Source organism: Ruditapes philippinarum, unplaced genomic scaffold (assembly GCF_026571515.1).
Source record: "Ruditapes philippinarum isolate M1 unplaced genomic scaffold, ASM2657151v2 ctg1654_1_1_1_1, whole genome shotgun sequence".
Lineage (NCBI taxonomy): Eukaryota > Metazoa > Mollusca > Bivalvia > Venerida > Veneridae > Ruditapes > Ruditapes philippinarum.
The window spans coordinates 109,193-130,800 of record NW_026864100.1 but is presented as its reverse complement, the minus strand read 5'-3'; the positions used below and the strand labels follow the sequence as shown (position 1 = coordinate 130,800).

The following is a 21,608-nucleotide window of genomic DNA, read 5'->3' as shown; positions in this document are numbered from 1 at the left end:
TCTGTCTGATATTAAGTTGTGTAACGATCTGTCTGTTACTGAGTTGTGTAATTATCTGTCTGATACTGTGTTATGTAACCATCTGTCTGATACTATGTTGTGTAACAATCTGTCTGATACTGTGTTGTGTAACCATATGTCTGATACTGAGTTGTGTAACCATCTGTCTGATATTGAGTTGTGTAACCATCTGTCTGATATTGAGTTGTGTAGCCATCTGTCTGATATTGAGTTGTGTAACCATCTGTCTGATATTGAGTTGTGTAACCATCTGTCTGATACTTAGTTGTGTAACCATCTGTCTGATACCGAGTTGTGTAACCGTCTGTCTGATACTGTTTTGTGTAACCATCTGTCTGATACCGAGTTGTGTAATCATCTGTCTGATACTGTTTTGTGTAGCCATCTGTCTGATACCGAGTTGTGTAATCATCTGTCTGATACCGAGTTGTGTAATCATCTGTCTGATACTGAGTTGTGTAACCGTCTATCTGATACTGAGTAGTGTAACGTGTGTTATATATATTTCGCCTGTATCCAAGTGTAATATCCAAGTGTATTGTATGTGTTATAAGACTATTTCAAATTTATAATTAACCTGTATGAGCCATGTTTTCTATTTTGCCTGTGTTTTATTGTTGTATTTATGTATTGTTTGATATACCCATATGATTTTATAAAAAGGGAAAAAAGACATGTAACTTAGATCAAAGGTAGAAATACTAGGGTTATCTCCCTTTAATATTTTGCAATCTAGAGTTTTCGATAAAAACAAACAAACAAAAACACAAGATAAGTTACCTAACATATGACTTTATGCTGCATGCCTCCAGATTTATGCTTATTTTCATGAAAACTCTTAAAATATGTGTAACGTGTAATAATGTGTAATGACCAAAAGGAAGCAGTTTACACCTTTTTAATTGCACTTACAACTCACATAAATTACTAAAATGAGGTAAAAATGTGCAAAAAAGCCCTCACTGTGTTAGTAACCCAGTAGGAATATAGTCATTATATTGAAAAAATCAGTCAACATGTCAATTATAACTTGAATCATTCATATTGTTTTATTCCTAAAGTCTAAGTAATAATTTTTAAGTCTGATTTTATAGAAATATTTTGGCTTATCTGGAGGCACATAGCTTTACAACAACAAAGGCAGAAGCATTTTTAAAAGGAATACATTTAATAAAATTTTTATCACTCAAAAGATACTCTTAATATTTCATTCATTCCTTTATTAGGATTTTTATACACTATATTGATTTCTTTATTAAAAAAAAAAAAACAATTCATTTATTCATTCAATTACTCTCTGTTTCAATTTTATTGATTGATTGGTTGGTTGATTGATTGATTGTTTGTTTATTCGACTTATTGATTGATTAATTGATTGATTGAAGTAGATTCTTTCCTAAAATTATAACTTAAAACCCAATAAAATAAACAAATATCTATTTATCTTATCTTATTTTTTCATTATTAAAACCTTTTTTATACATGTACCTAGAAATGGAAGTTTTTGGTTGAATGTTAACAATCAAAATAGAAAAAGTCACAATTAAATCTGAATCTACGACATGTTTTCACAGTGGTGCGTTATCAAGAAAACCTACAAACAAAGAGGAAATATCTTTATTTTGATTTTATTATCTTTTTCATTGAATAACAAATTGTCCTTTAGAATTTCAATAAAAAATTCTAAAACTTTTATGGAGGAATTTGTATTTTTCAAAACAGCGTTGACACTGATCTTTTAAATACATTGTTTACCCTTAGTTCCATCTAATTTCTTATCATAAAATCAGGCGACCTATGCCATAGACATTTCTAATTTGTGAATGAACGTGAATAATATTCTGCAGTACATATATGTGTGCGGTATTGTAAAAATGGATTATACAATGAATATCTCATACATTTCTATGATAATCTTATAAATTCTATGAATTGGTAACATATGATTTCTAAATAGTTACTGTCAATACGTGCAGTGTCACAATATGTGACATGTTCTTTCCTGTTGTTAGCAATCAATATATTTAATATGTACATTGACGTTATTGTTTGTTGCATCAATCCCCTGACTGTTACATGTATCTAAGAAATAATATCGGTCTAAGCGGTGCTAATCAGCTATTTAACACCGGCTTTGAGTTTTGATGCGTAGAATCACCGGACATGACTGTATAGATTCTACGCATCAAAATAATGATGACTATTTCTATAGAATAGTCTCTGTTATTTGGGGAACAACTTATACTCTGCCCTGGTTATGACGTGTGTACTGTATCTACGTCATATCCTTTTAACGCTGGCGTCGAATGTTGTAACAATGGAAGAAATGAAATGTTAAAAAAAAAAGGGAAAAATCGCTGATCAAAAAGCAATCGATAGTAATATCTTCTAGATATGAATCGATAAGACGTCGGTGATTTTCTGTGTGCCCTATAAGCAGCAATTTTGTTTATATTTTCCACGATTAAAGCGGATTTGTTCTTGATGTTTTTGGTGGGAACATGGAACACTGAATCAAGCAGGATATTATATGGAGTAGGACAGAGAAGTTTTTTTAGTCAATTCAGATTTAGATCTTCAAAAGATTGTTGTCGAGAACAGTTTAAATTTAAATTATTTATATTCATTGTTTTGTGAAATGAACATAAGATTGTACTTTGTCTAGCTTGATGCTGACTGCTGCCGTAAATTGACAATTTTAAACTATGACGATCCATGGATTTACTCTCGCCCACGGCTATTCGTTTAGCTATGTCTTTATCTCGCTATAATGTTAAATCATTCGCGGTTTATTAGTTATGAATGAAAACCTTTAAAAAAAAAGTGATATAGAATCTATAAATAATACGATAATCTAGCTAGGTCAGTAGGTGCACTTTGCTATTTTCAATGGCGTTAAGAATGGTGGAAGCAAGAAATTTTTGTTAACTTGTGCTAATTGTCCTGAATTAGGAAAAAATGTGTCTATTAATCTAACAGGTTCATAATAAATCAGTTATTATTAATCAGTTTTAAAATATATTTGATTTGCTTTTAAATCTTCAAAATAGATCTATAATTTTCTTTTTGCTGGACGAGATTGGAAGAATGTGATTAAAGACAATACACTACTGGTCTGTATGGGAAATGTGGAAATAAATGCGATGGTGATCAGCAGCGTCTTGTGATGACTCCTGACATTTGATGAATTGTTATTATTGTATGAGATTAATTTGTGACTGATGTTAGTAGAGCTAGTAGTTTAGTTCCTTACAGTATAAGGTGAGGTATTTCCTTTTATACATTATTTTTCAATGTGAAACCTAGGTTTAGATCTACATGTTGAACAAATTAATTATTCAGTTATATTTCAGTTTTTGTTATCATAGATGTGAATACATTGCCTTATTTTAGGGCCTATTGTTTTTATGGTAAAATTAAGTATGTATGTTGGATAAGAAGGGGTTAAAATCACATTAAATAGAAATTGATCAATTAATAATGCACATATAATTATAAGATGCAGACTTCAATGCAACATCAGTCACATGATTAAGATATTAGATAATAATAATATTATAGTAAATTAATAAACATTATATAAAAATAAAATAATAACAATAAATAAATAGTAATTATAATAATAATAATAATGAATTGTTAATAATAATAATAATAATAAATTATTAATAATAATAATAATAATAAATTATTAATGATGATGATGAATTGATAATTGTAATAATAATAATAATAATGATGATGTGATCTAATGATAATAATAAGACAATCATGAATTCATAATTATAATAAAAATAATAATAAATTATTAATAATAATAAATTAATAATAATAATAATTTTAAATATTTGTCTTTGTCTGACTATGTTGTTTTTAATTCATGGTGTAGGCTACATTACAGTACAGATTTATAACAATTTATATTTGTCTCATAATTTATTGCAATTTTAAGTTGACAAGTTGTAGTTCACTTTTCATTGTAAAATTTATTTTCCATTGCACCTTTTATTTACTTTACACAACCTAAAAAGATAAACATTTTAATATAATAAATGGATAGCTAATTTATTAAATGATAGTGAACACCATCCAAATATAAAACTTTAAATTTGAAAGTATATCATTTATTTTTTATTTTTTCTTATAATTTGACCATAGATCTACACATAATTAAACTTAAAACTTTAATTTAGCGGTTAGAAGTTTTAAATTTAGAGGTTAAAAGTTTTCCATTTCTTTAGGATTTCTTATAATCTTATGCTATATGATAGGAACTCATTCCCCTAAACTAGTGATAAAAGTGAACACGCTTCTTAAATTTTAGTGTTAAACACTGTTGATAATATTTACACAAAATCATGCATTCAACGTTTAACTTTTCTTTGTTGAATGTTGTTCAAAGGAAAATCATTCAAGACAGTTTTCTCTTGGCTTTAGTATGATACCCAACTTTGGTTAAATTGCAAGACCAATTTTTATGTAAACTAATAGAGGATGTGAGGTTTGATATTTAAAAAGTTAATTGAAATTGTCTTACTTTAATTTCGGTGTTGAAACAATATTTTATTTTGAAAAAGTACACCCTATTAAATTTCAAAATAACATGGTTATGATATTAAAATGACATTGTGCCTATTTTGTCATGGTCAAGTTATGCTGAATTGACTTTATGTTTCAAATAATTGACTGAAAAAAGGTTATTGACCTACAACTGATATTTTTAAATGTTTAGGATAAAATATAAGTATGCCTAAAATATAAAAAGACTGTCCCAAACTTTTTATAAATTGAACATTTTGGGTAATTTCCAATGGCATTGATTTATCGTTCATAAATGGAAAGTACATTATAAAATTGAAAGGAATTATGGCAAGATGTAAACTTATTTGACTTTCACCTGTTCACTCATTATAATTAAAGCCTTGGATGGGCATTATGCATTATGTCAAAAATATCTATTACATACTGTTTAATACTGTTTACATTCTATTAGTGTCAATTAAATGTACAAATATTTTCATAATTTTGTAATAAATTATTATGCACTTCAGAGTCCATCTAAGCTCTTGATATTTATATAATTTTTGTTCTTAAAATGAGTGCCTATTTATCTTCATGGTAATAAACTTTGTTGATTTCTGTCTGGATTATTTTATTAACAATAAACATAATAAGGCACACTAAAAAACACTAACTTTACAATGTTTAAATAAAATGATGCAAATACGTTGGCAATGTTCTAAGGTTTCACTTTGTTCAAAACTTAAATTACCATATTATTAAGCTATATTTTTTTCAGCAGCTACTTAATTTGATAATCAAAAATGTCTTGGCTGATAATCAGCAAATGCTTTCTGTATTGCAGTGTGGCTTTCAGTTAAAATAAAATGCAAATACATGTGTATTATTATAATCAATGTTTATTTAAGTCTATTAATTGGTTGAATTGACTAATAACCAATACAGAATCAAACAACTTTTAACTGACAGTATAGCTGGATGCTGCAAACTGACCAGTGAAAGAATATTTTGTGTAATTGCTTATAACACTGGCAGTATAATTTATGTCCAACAAAAAGCTTAAACCATTATTCTTGGAGTTTGGGAATTTAGTATGTTTTTGGCCAATAAAGATATTTTATTAGTAAATATTCCATAAAATCTATTAATGGTTTCAAATCTTTTTACAGCTCAGTTAAGTATATTAGTATAAGTACCTATTTTAAATAAGCGCTTCACACAGTTGTAAGAAAGACAGTCCAGGACTGACCAGGATGGGTGGTGTGAAATGCTGCAAATTGAAAAATATAGCTCGAACCTATGTACAATTGTGGCAACCTATGTCGATTGTGGGGTAAAAAATTAGGACAATTTCTAACACGTTAATAGTGCATGCTATTCTAATGACAATAGCTGCTAAGCATACTTAAAATGTAATACCAGCGTTCTGCCTTGTCGAAGATATGATGCATTAAATTGTTGCTAGTTTTCTATACGCATGGAATGTAAGTGTTTACATCATGCGATTTAAAAACAAATGGAGACCTGATTAATGTTATATTATTAAATATGTCGGTTGAATTGGAAGGATTCGAACCCATGGAGTGCAATTGGAAATATCTGCCCTCAGAGTCATGCAGGTCTCACGATCTTGATGGTCACTATTGTATTGGGCATATGTTTCGGCACGTTGGTTGGTGGCTGCCCCCGGGGGCCCCTCGCCCACTTTGCGGCCCTCCAACCTTTCAGAACCATAATATTGAAAATTGGTGAAAAACGTTGGAGTTATGGAGTTCATATAAAGATGAGTGCTGAAAAATGTGCAGCGAGTTGCATACCTTTACTAAATATGTATATATAAATCAATTTTTTTTTCATTTTTGTGGGAAATGAAGGTAATTGAATTAAAAGCATATACCAAATATTAAAACATGTTTCAAATGAAAAATACTGCAGTTTACATGGTTTTGGGGGTTGGGAGGGTTGTGGGGTGGGTGGCCGATCAGCGCGCCGAACACCTATGGCATAGGGTGGTTCAGGAAATGTATATTTGAAAAGTTGACGTGTTGATGCATAATTTATAGTTCACGTTGATTGAATGCACTTATTGTATACATGTATCTAGCACATATTTGAAGCAGTTTTAACGTTATTGCTAAATTAATATCTCGAAAAATGCACTGTCAAATGTATATACATTTAGCTAGCACATATTTGGAGCAGTTTGAATGTTTTTGCTATATTCATGTCAGGAGAAATGGCACTGAACTCGAGATCTTGATGGTTACTACCCAAATTATTGTCTTTCAGATAGTGTCATATTTGATTTATGAGCGCTAGTATATGCATATTTGTTGGAATGCTGCTTTATTTGCTAAAGTTGAATTACCTACATGGCAGTGTTGTATTATAAATCATAGAATGGCTGGGCACGACTAATTTTTTTTTAAGTATTCAATTCGCTGGAGCCAATAATAATATGATATTGGCGAAGCCAATATTTTATGTTATTGGCGGAGCCTTCGACTGGAAAACGGGAAATCTCCCGTTCACCATCCGAAGTCTAGTGGCGGCCGGCGAATAGACATTTTGTGATACTGGCGATACTGGTTTCTGCTTCCCAGAACCAATTTCGCGCAACAGCGCCAATGCACTGTTGTTGCTCATATATACATTTGTGAAAATTGACTATTTTGTGAATGAAGAATTGAAAGACTAGTATTGCTTGGACAGCTTTGATCAATGATTTTCTAGAACATACTGTTCCAAAAAGCTATACAGTTTGTTCCATTTGCTTGTTTTGATTTTGTGTCATTTGTTTGCTTTGCTATGGATGCCCTAACAGGGTTTTGTATGCCCGGTATCCAAACCTTTTGGCTTTTATTAATGGAGTCGTGCCCATAAAATGCCAAAGATTAACTAAGACATTACTCAGTGAGATAAATTACATACTAGTATGCCACTATGTATGACTATAAAATAAAATTAGGTAAAGTATGATATCGTTTTGTTGTTGTCCCCAATAATTTATTTACTGATATTGATCAAATCTGTGGCCTTAGTGTATGTGAGATATTTTTCGGTTTTGTATGAAAAGAAAACATTATAAGAACTAAAATTATCAATAAAATGCTTGATTATTGTTGCTTTTAAAGGCTTTGGTAATAATATAAGCGAGAGAGAAAACATAGCAGACGCATATACCAGTAGTCCCTAACCAGTGTTAACATCAGTTTCCTTCTTCTTTGTCTAAAGTGACAATATAAAGATTGACCCGTACTTGACTTCTTTATTGCCGTTCCTGGACGGCGAACTATTATACAATTTACAAGATATGAACAGTTCTACCTGTACACCGCCTGCCATTAGCCAATCGAGGCGAATAATTCAATATCACATGATAACAAAATATAGTGACATATACACAGTAAAGTCTAACTAATTGTACTACGCGTTAAGATAATGTGATATTTTTCTTATGGGCAATATCTCCTACATTCTGACCAAGAACAAAAAATATCTCAGAATCTAACTTAGCACGTCTCGAACGGAATGGTAGAATAAAACAAGCATTTTTGTTGGCTTTATGTTTTGACCACACACAATAAAGGTATTTGGCAAGAAATGAAATATTATTTCTATATAAATGGCTGAACGGTGATTCCAAGCATTTATGGAAATGCTGATACTTGTTTTTTTCTATAATGATGGATTGTAGATACGTGTATTAATACGTGGAAGTCAAAGCCCGGGGCCGCAAAGCTTTGGCTTGCCCGGCTATGGTCTACACGTGTATATTTAAATAGAAAAAAAAGAAGAAGAAAAAACATAAAGAATTTCATACCTATCAGCGAAATTTTCAGTATCATTTCTTGTTGGGTACCGAAACGCAATGATAAACGGCGGTGTATTCCGATAATTGCCAATCGCAACTTTTTGACTTACAAGATAATGATAAGTAAAATGGTTTCCTGCGGGAAATATTTTTAATGATTTAAAGATTTTTCGTTTAATTTTTTTTCAACATTGTTTGGGAAAAAAAGAAAAAAAAACAAAACAAAAACGTTTGTGACAATAATCGATCAATAGAAGAAGGTCTTTGGAGGCTGGTGTCCGTTAAAGACCGGAGAAGGTCGAAAATAAAACAATTTTTTTTTAAAGAAAATGATTAAATACAATTGTATGAATAATTCCGTGCAAAAAAAAAATAACACAAACACACACGTTTACGCGGAAAATATCTCTACTTATTATGACAGCTGCCACTACGAATGTTTTAATTCTGTAGATTTTCACTATAAACAAGTTAAACGGTAAAACAATAATAGAAAATTAGAAATATCACGTAATAATGTTATTTTCTTAATTAGGTGTGATTTGGACTAATTCCCTATAGGTAAATCCGTAACGTCCCGGCAAACAGTATTTAGCTAGGTTTTCGAAAAGGTCAATTAACCAATCATGTAAGGTTTACAGATCACATGCTCCTCCATGTACCAAAAACAGGTCACGTGCTCCTCCATGCCTAAAAATTAAAGGCGTACCAATACCCTGCCGGCTCCGGCCCGCAGGGAATAAAAGCCGCGAAATTCTGATTGAAAACGGATTCCTAGACTGGTCCCCTGTGCACAAATATGGAGACTAGAATAGGACAGGGAACTAGAATAAACGGAAGCAGTGTATAAAATACCGAATGGCACTTTTAAAACAGAAAATGTAAAGTAAAAATGAACGATTATTTTAACCGACTTCACCGATCATAGGCTTTGTCTAATTTCATATTACTTCAGCTTATCCCGTATTCGTGAATGTTCATCTTCAACTACGGCACGACTGTGCACGTAAACTTGCGCATGTAAACGTTTACAGAAATGCAGTAAGGGAAGCTAGAGTGAAAATTGAATATAAAGTTCCGAATATATATGATCTCCCTTTAACTAAAAACGATGTCGTTTTAACTAAGGATGTGTAGATGTATCATCTCAGTTATTACACGCCAAATATGTTTTTTATTTTCCTATGAAATTTGTGTTGTACAGGTTCATATTGTAATATTATACATTTTGCCTATCCTTAATGTGATGTGACTTTCATATTATTATTTCGATGAATGCTTGTGTTTGTCTATTCATCTTTTCATTGTCTTGCAAAGAATAACTTATGAAAATTGCTTTTCTGACTACTATGATCTTTTGATAATATATATCTTGTATGATATGAAATATGTTATTTTAAAACATAACTTACTTCTTTAGCTTTGCCCTATGATTTACAAATTTTACAAAATGATATAAAATCTTAGTGATATGAGAATGATTGATGTGATATTGATTCCGAAAAAGTGTTATAAGACAAACAGTGGAAAAAACGGACATTTATATGTTATTTAGATATCATGTTTCTTTCAGGACAATCAATACGAGTGATTTATGATCAGATGATTTTCATTTATAAATGTTTTTTACTTGATGTTCTAAACATATAAACTTAGACATATAGATAAATGATTCAATTTTTATATGTAAAATAGAGAAAACTGAATCCCGAAAGAAAGTCCAACACGACAATATTGAAAATTTTGCAGGCTCGGTTTGATTGAGCCTGTCCACGGACAGTAAAGATAAACGCAAGCTACAGTCCATGCCCCTAGCATCGGATTAAGCAGAATTCAATATTTAACATAAAAATTTAAGTTTAAATTTTGATTCCGAGTTACATCATGTAAGTACCTTTCTCACTTGAGAGTTTGTCACTGCTTTTTGCAGCAATATTGTGCAAATATTCTACACAGTTTTAGGTACAATTTATATCCGGATGACTTGGTCATAGAGATTAGCTGTGTCCTTATTTGACTCTTACCTTTTTATTAAAACACACGTTCTACTAGCATGTCAGGGAAGAGCCCACAATAATCTTCTAAAATCTGTTGAACCAACCGTTTAGTATGTATTATTAGTATTGTGTAATTATGTTGATATTAAAAAAATGATGTATACTTATATATGCAATAAACTATTATTAAACCCTCTAGTAGACCACTGCCCTCAGGACATAGATATCTATATCTTCCTCTTTGCAATTCTTGCAGAGACTCGTTACCGCCGTAAACCCTCGAGCTAGATATATCTGTCTGTACCGGAAACCGTTGTAAGATCCCTATAATATCGTTTAATTTCAAAGAAGTCAATGAATTTTGCTTGTCAGACCATCGTTCAGTTACTGTTATTTGTAAAATATACAACAATTATCTTTATGTTGTCTAATACCTTTGTGTATTATTGTGCTTATATCATATTCATGCATTTTATATTTTTATCGTAGCAGTATATAGGACAAACTAATATATCTGGGAGGTAAACCAGAATGATTATTCAGCGCACAAGGGAATGGTTAACATTGTCTGGCCATCTTATTTATTCCGTGATTTACTAGAGAAAGGCGAACTATTCTGAGCAATTTAGATAAAAAGCTTTGAAGCTATCAGTTATAATTACGTCAGTATTTGCTTAATGCATAAAAGCAATGACATAAACTTGCCAAATCAGTGTCTACCGCATTCCAGTAAGAACTGAGTAACTGAATACCTAATGTAACAATCACTTCTTAATATAGTTGTCTATCCCTTAATAAGCTTAAGTACCTAAAGATTTGAGCTGCTTTGTGTCCGTATAGTAGGCGGTGCTGTATTGTGAACTCGGTAGACACAAAACGATATAACATCACATCTAAACTTCAACTAAATCGTATGACATAACTTTATTGATGTCGGTATGTATTCATTTGTGTCAACAAGTTATTTTTATTAGACATGGAATGTAAATTATGATCCAAACTATATCGGTATTTATTCCAGCTGCATTCTAGATATAATCACTAGAAATAAAACGTCTTTTTTAAGTAGGATTTGTAATAACACAATACGATAATAACGAAGGGTCGGTAATTGTCTTTGTTACCGATAAGATGTAGCTCTCTCACTGAAAGTATGGTTTGTCGTAAGAGCACATTTCCGGATGTTTCTAAATTCAAAACTTTACCATATTGGTGATAAAATGTTGAATTCTGTTCAAGCCGGTTCTATGGGGTATGGACGGTAACTGGTACTTTCCAGTACCGACATGACATGAACAGAAAAAAAAAAAAAACAATATTAAAAAAACAAAAACAATTTAAATTTTGAAAAAATCCCTAACTTGGAAAATGTTAAAAATTTTCTAGGCATAAAAAATTTAAAAGTAATTTGATATGGTTTAAAACAATTTATAATTAAAAAATTCCCTTACTGGGTTTTAAAATAAAAAAAAAAAAACCCCGGGAATTTTTGTTACGTTTGAAAAAATTTTTTAAAAAAAAAAAAAAAAAAATAAGAAAAACCTGGGGAATCTTCAACTAAATTTTTTTTTTGCAAAAAACCTAATTTTTTTTTTTTTTTTTAAAGGGGGACATTAGTAATATGTAATTTTTCAAAAAAAAAAAAACCCTTTTTTTTTTCGGCAATGAAAAAATATAAATTTTTTTTAAGGTTTAAAAACCCAAAAAAAAATCCCTTTTTTTGGATTTTTTTTGGGAAGCAACCCGGGGAAATTTTTTTACCTTTTTTAAAAACCTTTAGGTTTTTTTCCTTAATTTTTTTAAAACACACCGCTTTTTGAAAAAATTAAAAGGTAACATTTTTTAAAATTAATTGGGGAAAAAAAGAAACGGGCTTTTTTTTTATTTTTTAAATTTATTTTATTTAAAATCATTTCAAAATTAATTGGGGACAAACCATATTATAAAAAAAACAAAAAAGAAAAATTTTTTTTTTTAAAAGGGCCCCTTATAAAGGGGCCTCTATCCCTTTTTGTTTAACTTCCCCCAAAGATTCCCCGTTTTTTTTTTGAAAAACTTCCCCGACTTCCCAAAAAATGATATAAAAACCCCGACATTTTAAAATTTTTTTTTAATTTTTTGGGTTATTTTACCCATTTTTCCTTTTTTTTATTTTTTTTTTTGTTAATATTGGGTGTTTTTTTTAAAATTTTTTTGGTTTTTTTAAAAAACTTCTTTAATTCCTATTTTGTCTATAAAAACATTTGGGAAAAAGGGCAGAAAAAGGCATTAAATTAAACTTCTCTTAATTAATTTAATTTTTTTATTACAAATTTTAGGACAATGAAAAAAATTTAAAAATGGGGAATTTAATTTTTTCAAATGTTTTTTTGAATTTTTTTTTAAAATTTTCATTTAAAAGAAAACAATTTATTCTTTTTTGGGGTTTTAAAAAATCATTTTTTTTTTTGTTTAAATTTTTTAAAATTTTTAATTTTGGGCCCCTTAAAGTTTTTTACATTTTCTTTTTTAAAATTTTAAAGAAGTTTTTAAAAAATTTTAATATTAAAATTTATATTTTTTTTTCAAGCCTTTTTTTAAAAAGGGGTTTAAAACGTTTAAAAATTTTTGGAATCGATTTTGGGGAGTTTTTTAACCATTATGAAGGGAATGAAAAAAAATTTTAAGTTTTTGGCGGGTTTTATAAATTAAAAAATAAAGGGAAAATTTAATTTTTCAATTTAAAGGATTTTTTAAGAACAATTTAAAAATTCAAAAATTTAATTTTTTTTTTGGGGTTTGGGAAAATTTTTTTTAAAAAAGTTTCCTTTTTTAAAACACTAATTAAAGCATAAAAAAAAAATTTAACCAAAATTTATTTTTCCGGGTTAAATAAAAATAAAAGAAAAAAGAAAAAATCCTTTAAAAAAAAAAAAAAAAATCAATAAATTTTATTTACAAGAAAAAACATTTTTAAAACACCGACTTTTTTTACTTTTTTGTTTCTTTAAAAAATTCGTTTTCAAAAAAAAGTTAGGAAAAAATTTTTTTACCAAAAACCTTTAAAAAAAACCTTAAAAGGATCCAAAACTAAAAATTTTTCAAAATAAAATTTTAAATTTTTAAAAATCAATTTTTAAAATTAAATTTTTTTTTTTTTGGGGATCCCGTCCCATTTTTTATAGGGGTTTAGGGGAAAAAAAAAAAAAAAAAAACCCAAAAAAAAAAATAAAAATTTAAAAATTTTTGTTTTAGTGCCTGTTTTTAAACCCCTTTGATTTCCTTATAAAGTTGATTTTTAAAAGGTTGGTTTTTCTTTTTGGGAATTAAAAACAAAAAAAAAAACTTTATAAAAAAATTTTTAAAATTGCGTTTTTAGCCTTTTTAAAATTTAAAAAATTTTTAAAAAAAAAAAAAGATAAAAATTGTATTTTCAAAAAACTTTTTCCCCCCCATAAAAAATTTTAAATCATTATCCTTTTTCCTTTAATTACAAAAAAATAAAACCCAAAAAAAAAAAATTTTAATTTAAATAAAAAATTTTTACTTTTTAAAAGGGAAAAAAAAATAATTGACATTAACCCAAAAACGGTTTTAAATTTTTTTTTTTTCACCAAAAAATTTTTTTTAGCGAACAATAAACCAATTAAATTTAGAATTTAGCCTCCTAAGTTTTTTCCCCGGGCCAAATTTAAAATAAAGCCCGTGAAAAAATCCGCCCTAAAACTGTTTTTTTCTAATGTTTTTAACCAATAAAATGAAAAAACCCGGAAGCTTAAAAGATATGTTTTAACTATTAATGTTTCGTTTAAAATACTTTTGCAGCCTTAAAACAGTATATGTCACTTTGTTTACTTATATTTCAGTAATCTTTTGAAATAATTCTTATGGGCAATGTCAGGTATCATTTTATTTGTAAATAGCTTTTATCAAAATTTTCATATCATTTTTACTTAAGATAAGATAACTAAGTCGTGCACACGAGATAATTAACCAGTCAGAATACACTATATATATATTATGATTTTTTTAAACTTAACAACTTACTTTTACATGCAACAATAATCTTTGAAAATACTGACGCTCTTCACTTTGAACATGTCTTTAGGATCATATTAGAAAGTCACCTTCCAAGGTATATCAGACATTAATTTTGACTATAGCCCTTTTTTGGGACAATTTTGTGATCGAATTGGTCAGTTTGTACGTACTACGGCCTGTTAACCTTGTTTATACGATAACATGAGAAGGAATAAGTCCTGGCTTATTTTGTTTGGAAGAGACATTGCCCATGGACAGTAGATAGCCTATAAGGATGTTTGAGGTCAAGGGTCAAGGTAACCATGACACTTCATGTAAAATCCTTGTCAGATGAATAATTTAGTAGGGATAAGCCATGGTTTATATAAGCCAGAAAGATCATTGCACCTGATCAGTACATGACATCAAATAATTTTGAGGCCATTGGGTCAAAAGTCAGTGTCACAGTGACGCTAAATGTAAAATTATTGACCAGTCAATATGTTGTATAAATGGGACTTTTACAGGCTGGTGAAGTAGGGGCATTCTGTACTATAGCACATGTCTAGTTAATTAGGGAAATTCATATAAATAGTGTAATCTGATTGGTTATTTATCTCGTGGCCACGACTTAGTAACTCGTGGCCACGACATAGTATCTTATTATGAAAAATACTATTAAATATTGACGAAATGTCGAACGAAACATTTTGATTATTTGTTTGTTTATTTGCCTCAAAAATCATTTGTTTTCTTTCGAATTGGACAATAACCACACGATTTTATCAATCAAAAATATTTTATAACACACATTAAGCCGATATAAATGGTCTTAAGAGTTTTTTTGTAAGGAGAAGAATGGTAAATAAATGCATCACCGATGGCTTTAATCATAAATAGCTAAAAATAATAACGCATTTAAAAAGCGCGCTATTTTACACTTAGCGCACCACATATTAAATACATGTATATTGCTAATATCATTTTGTTAATAATTATAAGAACACAAGCCTCTTTGAATTCTCTTTAGCAAATAGCTTATAACAATATATTTAAAACATAGATTATAGGGATGGTATTTTTATCTGAACACGGTTAACAATTACGCACATTATAATCAGCTCATGCATATCCTAAGCAAATATAATAATGCAATAATGCGCATTCCGTATGTTGTGACAATAGGCTGGCACGCTAAAAGAATTTGAAGAATTTGCCACTGTATGCATTGCACAATGAGTACCTATGATTTTGTTGAGTGAATAATTATGTTCGATATTTATATAAACAGTTAAACTTTACAATTAAATAGATAGATCTTTGTACTTTACACAGATATACATTTAATAAGGAAATCATGAATATTATCTGACATAAACAAATTGCGGGTAATTCTGGATTATCCCTCGTATGTTTGCCAGATATAGCATTATGGTTAATCACTGTGAAAACAAACATATTGTGTTATCGTACTAGTTTTTGACATTTAACTTGGCTCGTTGAGTCGCTTGAAAGATGCCAAACCACAACTTTGGCAAGATACTGCTTTGATCAGTCAGTTCATTCAAACCATTAACAATTCGTTTTTAGAAAGGATTATCAGTGTTAACGTTCACTGTAGTTAGTTTATATAGATGTCTTAGTAGATTGTTATTTGTGTAAAAATTAGACTAGCTGGCCAGATTTAGAATGTGGAAAATAGAATTGAATGTGTTTCAACAAGCTGTCCGCATGCTCATTACACAATGATTATCACATGTTTTGTATCGTGTTTATGAAATTGGTTCCTAATTACTGCAACATACCCTAGACAATGTCTTACAGTTGTTAAAACAAAATATATGTAGTCATTTCTTGTTTTAGGTTAATTGGAATAACACCTACTATGGTTTCTTTAGGATATCAGGTATATGTTTTTCCTGCTTTACAGTTGAAGATAACCTGGCCTATACATGGTTTTGTACTAAGTTTCGCAATAGTTTAACGAATAAACATTATATGTTGATTAATCTAATTTTGTTACAACACACTTTTTTCACTTTTTTTTGACAAAGCTGATAAAATGTTCAGATCGTATTTCAGTCCTTTACAGACAGAATCATTGACAATTTCTCAGTAAACATTTCATCGTCAGGAAATATCTTGGTTGTTTTTTAACTGAACAGAATCCCTAACAAACGCCCAAAACGGCAAAATTGTAAATGTGAAAATGTTGCAAGCAGAATATATTAATTCGAAATGCACTATATAGGAAATAATGTACATATAATGACAAATGATCCTGTGACACGTATTACGAGCGTACAAATGTATTTAGAAATAAAATGTGAGGTATCTTTTTTATAAAACCAGTCTGATTTAAGATGTTTACATACAAAATGTTTCATCTAGAAAATGGCGAATGTTGTCGTTATGAAAATGATAAGTGTTTATTCTTTTAATTAATAGCTTCACTTATAAGTCATATTTTATTTTATATTTAATCTTTAAGTTATTATATTTTCATCTTATTTCATGATGTCATTAAATTATATTTTATTTACTTTACATATCGAGTGCATTCAAGGATTTTTAGTCAGTCAACAAATAAAGCTCATACTAGTCCTAAAACTTCAGTGTGTATCTAACATGTTCATTTTCTTACAAGCGAAAGTCGCCTGATATCAAATTCAAGTAATGCACGAAAATAATATTAAGGTAATAATATAATATGTACTCGTGTTTGAAATTATTATTTGATTAAATGCGATTTTTTAGCATTTATAAATTGATATTACTGACAAGGATGACGAGTTCAAATATACTGGTACCATTGTGCATCCAAGATATTTTTTAAAGTAATTTTGATAAAATTACATATAATGTTGCAATTTTCTCCCATGAGAACAGTTTGTCAAATATTTGCATGCAATTGTAGAATAAATTTAGGGATGACAGATTAAATGCTATCATTTTCTCAACATCAACTCCTAGTATCTAAAATGGCATCATTTCAAATTTGTTGTTAATTATGTGAAACATATTGACATTTCAGCTCCAATGGTTAACGATGTGTGATGTGTTTACGTCCTGTCTCGGAATTTGTTGATGTGCATGGTAAAAATGACACGATCAGTCTTTTTGGCCTTCTTAATGCCTTTATTTTGACGCAAGTTTGATTGTAATCAACATTCAAAATGGTTCAGAAAGTAGCGCTTGGTGAGTTTAACTTTTAAGGTATAACCTTATTGAAACATTCTCAAATACGTTACTGGAATTAATTAATACTGAGCAATTAATGCAGTTTCTTGCTTAAGGAAGCAACGGTCTGCCACTGACGGGGTTTAAACCCGGCAACCCTTAGATTACTAGTCCGACACGTTAACCACTCGGACATGCCGCCGTTTATATCAAAGGGCTATCTAAATAACCCAGGCGTCGGGGGTCATACTTTTTTTTTAATTTGTTCGTACCACACTACCTTTAATTCATTGCTTTGACTTTATAACCGTCATATAAACTTTTAAGCAAGATGATATAACTATGTGATGAATTTATGCACAAACTATACCACTTTGAGGTATTACTTTGAAACATTAAATGCCTGCAACTAAGCGTCATACCCACTTCCGGACAAAACGAGGTAACTTTTTCAAGAATTTTGAAAACATTTCCCGCCTTTATCAAAATAAAATTTGCCACTCCTCAAATTTCCTATATCATTTGAGATGCTCCTTGGAAATGTTAAATACTTGCTGGTATCGCGACTTGTTTTTTTCCTGAAATCAATTACTGGTGATTGTCGAGCGCATTGCCATACGGTTGGCTCTTGTTATTACAAGTGGTCTTAAACATCTTTAAATAATCGTTAATATTGTTGTAATTTCAGACGTAGCTCAGTTTAAGACTGACACTAAATGGATGAAATTAGATATTTAACGTCAAACCACCCACAGATTATTTTATGATTATTCTATTGGTGGCTGATTTGGTACATTGCGAGTTGCGTTGTCGATAGCGACAACGCAACCTATAATGTTATCCCCTTTTCGTCTTGTCGCTAGCGACCACACAACATTGAGCCAAACGACGCTTTGTCGCGTAGTCGTTCTGTCTCTAGCAAAGCACACAAAACGGCGCGTTGTCGTGCGGCGCGTTGTCACGTTGTCGCTCTGTCGCTTGGCATATAAGCTAATCCTTCGATTTGAACCGAGCGACAATGTGACATCGTGACTACACGCCGACAACGCGCCGTTTGGCGTACATCGTTAGCGACAGGACGACAAGACGAGAGTCTGACAGTGCGCTGTTTGGCGCTTTGTCCTCCTGTCGCTGGCGCCAACACGACGCACATAAGCGATCCAAATCAGCCACCATAGATTACGGTATATGTATATTATGATGAAATATTAACAAAAGTGATAATTTTTTTTCCTGTCAATGTGAAGTATTTTCGATGAGAGCAGACACGTAACAAGCTATGGTTTGCAATATTATAATTATTCAATGTACTTTTCTTGCAACAGTTGCCTAAGGACTCAAAGAAAGAATAGAATATAAGGCTACCTGAGTTTATAAACTGTCAATCGAAGATGAAAACCCATTTAGCATCCAACACATACGGATGTACTTGAGATAATTACATCATTACATCTGACCTTTCAAAGCAAATAGTCAGCTTTTCAGTTGGCGTCTGCGTATTAACATTATAGACGTTTCATACATCTTGACCTTATCATTATGCTGTTCTTCAAACAATATATGCTGCGTGTCATTAAAGTTCGTATATTTAGGTATCTCCCTCTGCCATTATATTTCTGGCTCTAACGGAGATATGAAGATGTATGTGTTTTGTTTCTGTTTTCATTATTTGTTTATTTGATTCGTCCCTTGTGAAATGAATTCATGTTTCTTTCAAGAATATATAACAATGCTTCTTTCAAGAAAATATAAAAACACTATTTAATGGAAGCTTTAAAACCATAAAATGTTTTCTTTACAATTGTGTCTTTGTTTTCTGATTTATCTTTAAAAAAAACACTTTCATCGAATGAAAATTAAACCTGCCTGAATAATAAAACGTAATTACCCCTATGAATAAACACAATTGATGCAAAAACTTATTTTAATGATCATAAATTCAGAATCAATGCCAGTGCTTTTACAAGTTGTAATACTAAAATGACAATTACGTTAAAACGTCAATTCTATCAATATCGGTTATAAAAAGTTTTTTTTTCAAAACAATAAATATGTATAATAATCTTTCCTCACGACAAATACACAACTCGAGACTGGCGCTTCAGATAACCTAATAATACGAGGGTGCATCAATTAATTCGTAAACTAATTCAATAGCGGGGAAATGATTTAATTCAAGTACCTAAAATGATAACTCATGCACGATTTGCACTTGTCCAATCTCTCGACCCATGACTCGAACACGTGTTGTAGCCCGTCACGTGACATCTGCCGCAGTTGCCTGTCCGCGGCACACCTCAGTTCCTCTCTTGACTCAAATTTCGTACCACAAAGTCTGATTTTTAAAAGTGGGGAACAGCCAGAAGTCACAAATTGCTAGGTCCGGGCTGTAGGGTGGGTGCGGTAACAGTTCGACGTCGAGTTTTTCTAGAGTATCAATGTCAACGTGGCTTGAATGGCTCGGCGTGTTGTCATGATGTAATATGGTTCCGGACCTAAGTAGATGTGGGCGCTTTCACCTTATTGCCGCCATGAGTTCCGTTCTAAGTGTCACGGTTCGGAACTGTTCACTATTTAGGGGAAAAGATGTGTAAGCGGACAGATAGAGCCGCAGAACGGTATTCCGAGGGTCCCGGGTTCTGGTCCCGGTCAGGCTGCACATTTTTTTCACACTGTGACATTTGGCGCCCAACTTGGAGCCGTGACTGGATATAGATTAGAGTTTAATTTACATTGCTCTGTAACACTGTGAAATTCGAGGACGAATTTCAATATAGCTGGGGAGAATGTCACGGTTCAGAACTGATCACTATTTAGGGGAGAAGATGTTTAAGCGGCCAGATAGCTCATTCGGTACGGTTTTTCGAGGGTCCTTTGTTCGAGTCCCGGTCAGGATGCATATTTTCTCACCCAGTGACATAAGTAATGTTGCATTAAAAGTTTCAAGTGATTGTCGTTTTCGGAGGAACATAGTGGTTTAGCACTACACCATATGTATTACAGAATATAAGGGCCATAACCTTCCCGGCTGACTTGAAAATTATCGCTTTTGTAGGGGAAGGCGAGGAATAATGCTTAGAGACAGAACTCTGACGTTTGCTTTCAGGTTCAAAAAAGTGAATCCACGTTTCATCACACTCCATTTAGAAAGTAATCCCCTTTTTCACGATACCTCCTGTCGTACTGCTGACACATTTTCACCCTTACCCCCATCTGCTCCGACGTCAAAAAACAAGGCGCATTCCTAATCTAACAGTTGTAATGCCCTGAGCTCTACTATATGAAATAGCGAACTTATCTGCTACGTGCTCCACACTTACTCGTCTATCTCGGAGTATGTACTTCTGTGGGGGCGTCCGTGGCCGAGTGGTTAAGATCGTTGACTTCAAACCACTTGCCCCTCACCGCTGTGGGGTCGAATCCAGACAGGGACTTTGGATTCTTTCATGTGAGGAAACTATCCAGCTAGCTAACGGAACGTCGGTGGTTCTACTCAGGTGTCCGTTCGTGCCTGAAATAATACACGGAAGGGCACATGAGGTCTTCCTCCACCAGTAAAGCTGGAACGTTGCGATATGACCTATACTGTGTCGATGTGACGTACAACCCAATAAAAAAATGTACTCCTGAATGGCAGCCACTGTTTCTTCATCTGTTAAAGTCACTGGTCTACCTACACGACTGTCGTCTTCAATTGCCTCTCTACCGTCTTTCAATCGCTTCATCAACGTTGAAATGGCACCTTTTGACAGAGCAACCTCTCCGTAAACTTTTTGCAAATCTTCACGAATATCGGAAAAAGACTTTCCGAATTTTGTGTAAAACTTTATAACGATGTGCTGTTCTTTGACGCTGTTTGACGTCATTTTCAAACGGACGCCCGTAACGTGACGTCATTAACGGTTTATGACGTCATAAGTATTGACGTCAAAATTATGTGCATAGTACGATTCAATTTGAAATAATTTGTTTTCACAGCATTTTTAATTTAAACGGAACAGTAGTTTTGACGCTATTGAATCAGTGTGGCAATACCACGTGACATTGATGAATTTTCGGCATCATTTCCAAGACAA

The 21,608-nt window shown here is 31.4% G+C and overlaps 1 protein-coding gene across 1 annotated transcript; it reads right to left on the bottom strand.

Moving 5' to 3' along the window:
- Positions 1-92: 92 nt before the first annotated feature.
- Positions 93-21,398, bottom strand: LOC132724423 (uncharacterized). Its single transcript, XM_060709283.1, has 2 exons — positions 21,157-21,398; positions 93-531 (listed from the first exon to the last, which is right to left on the bottom strand). Exons 1-2 carry the CDS (start codon positions 21,396-21,398, stop codon positions 93-95), a joined length of 681 nt encoding a protein of 226 aa, XP_060565266.1.
- Between the last annotated feature and the right edge of the window lie 210 nt (positions 21,399-21,608).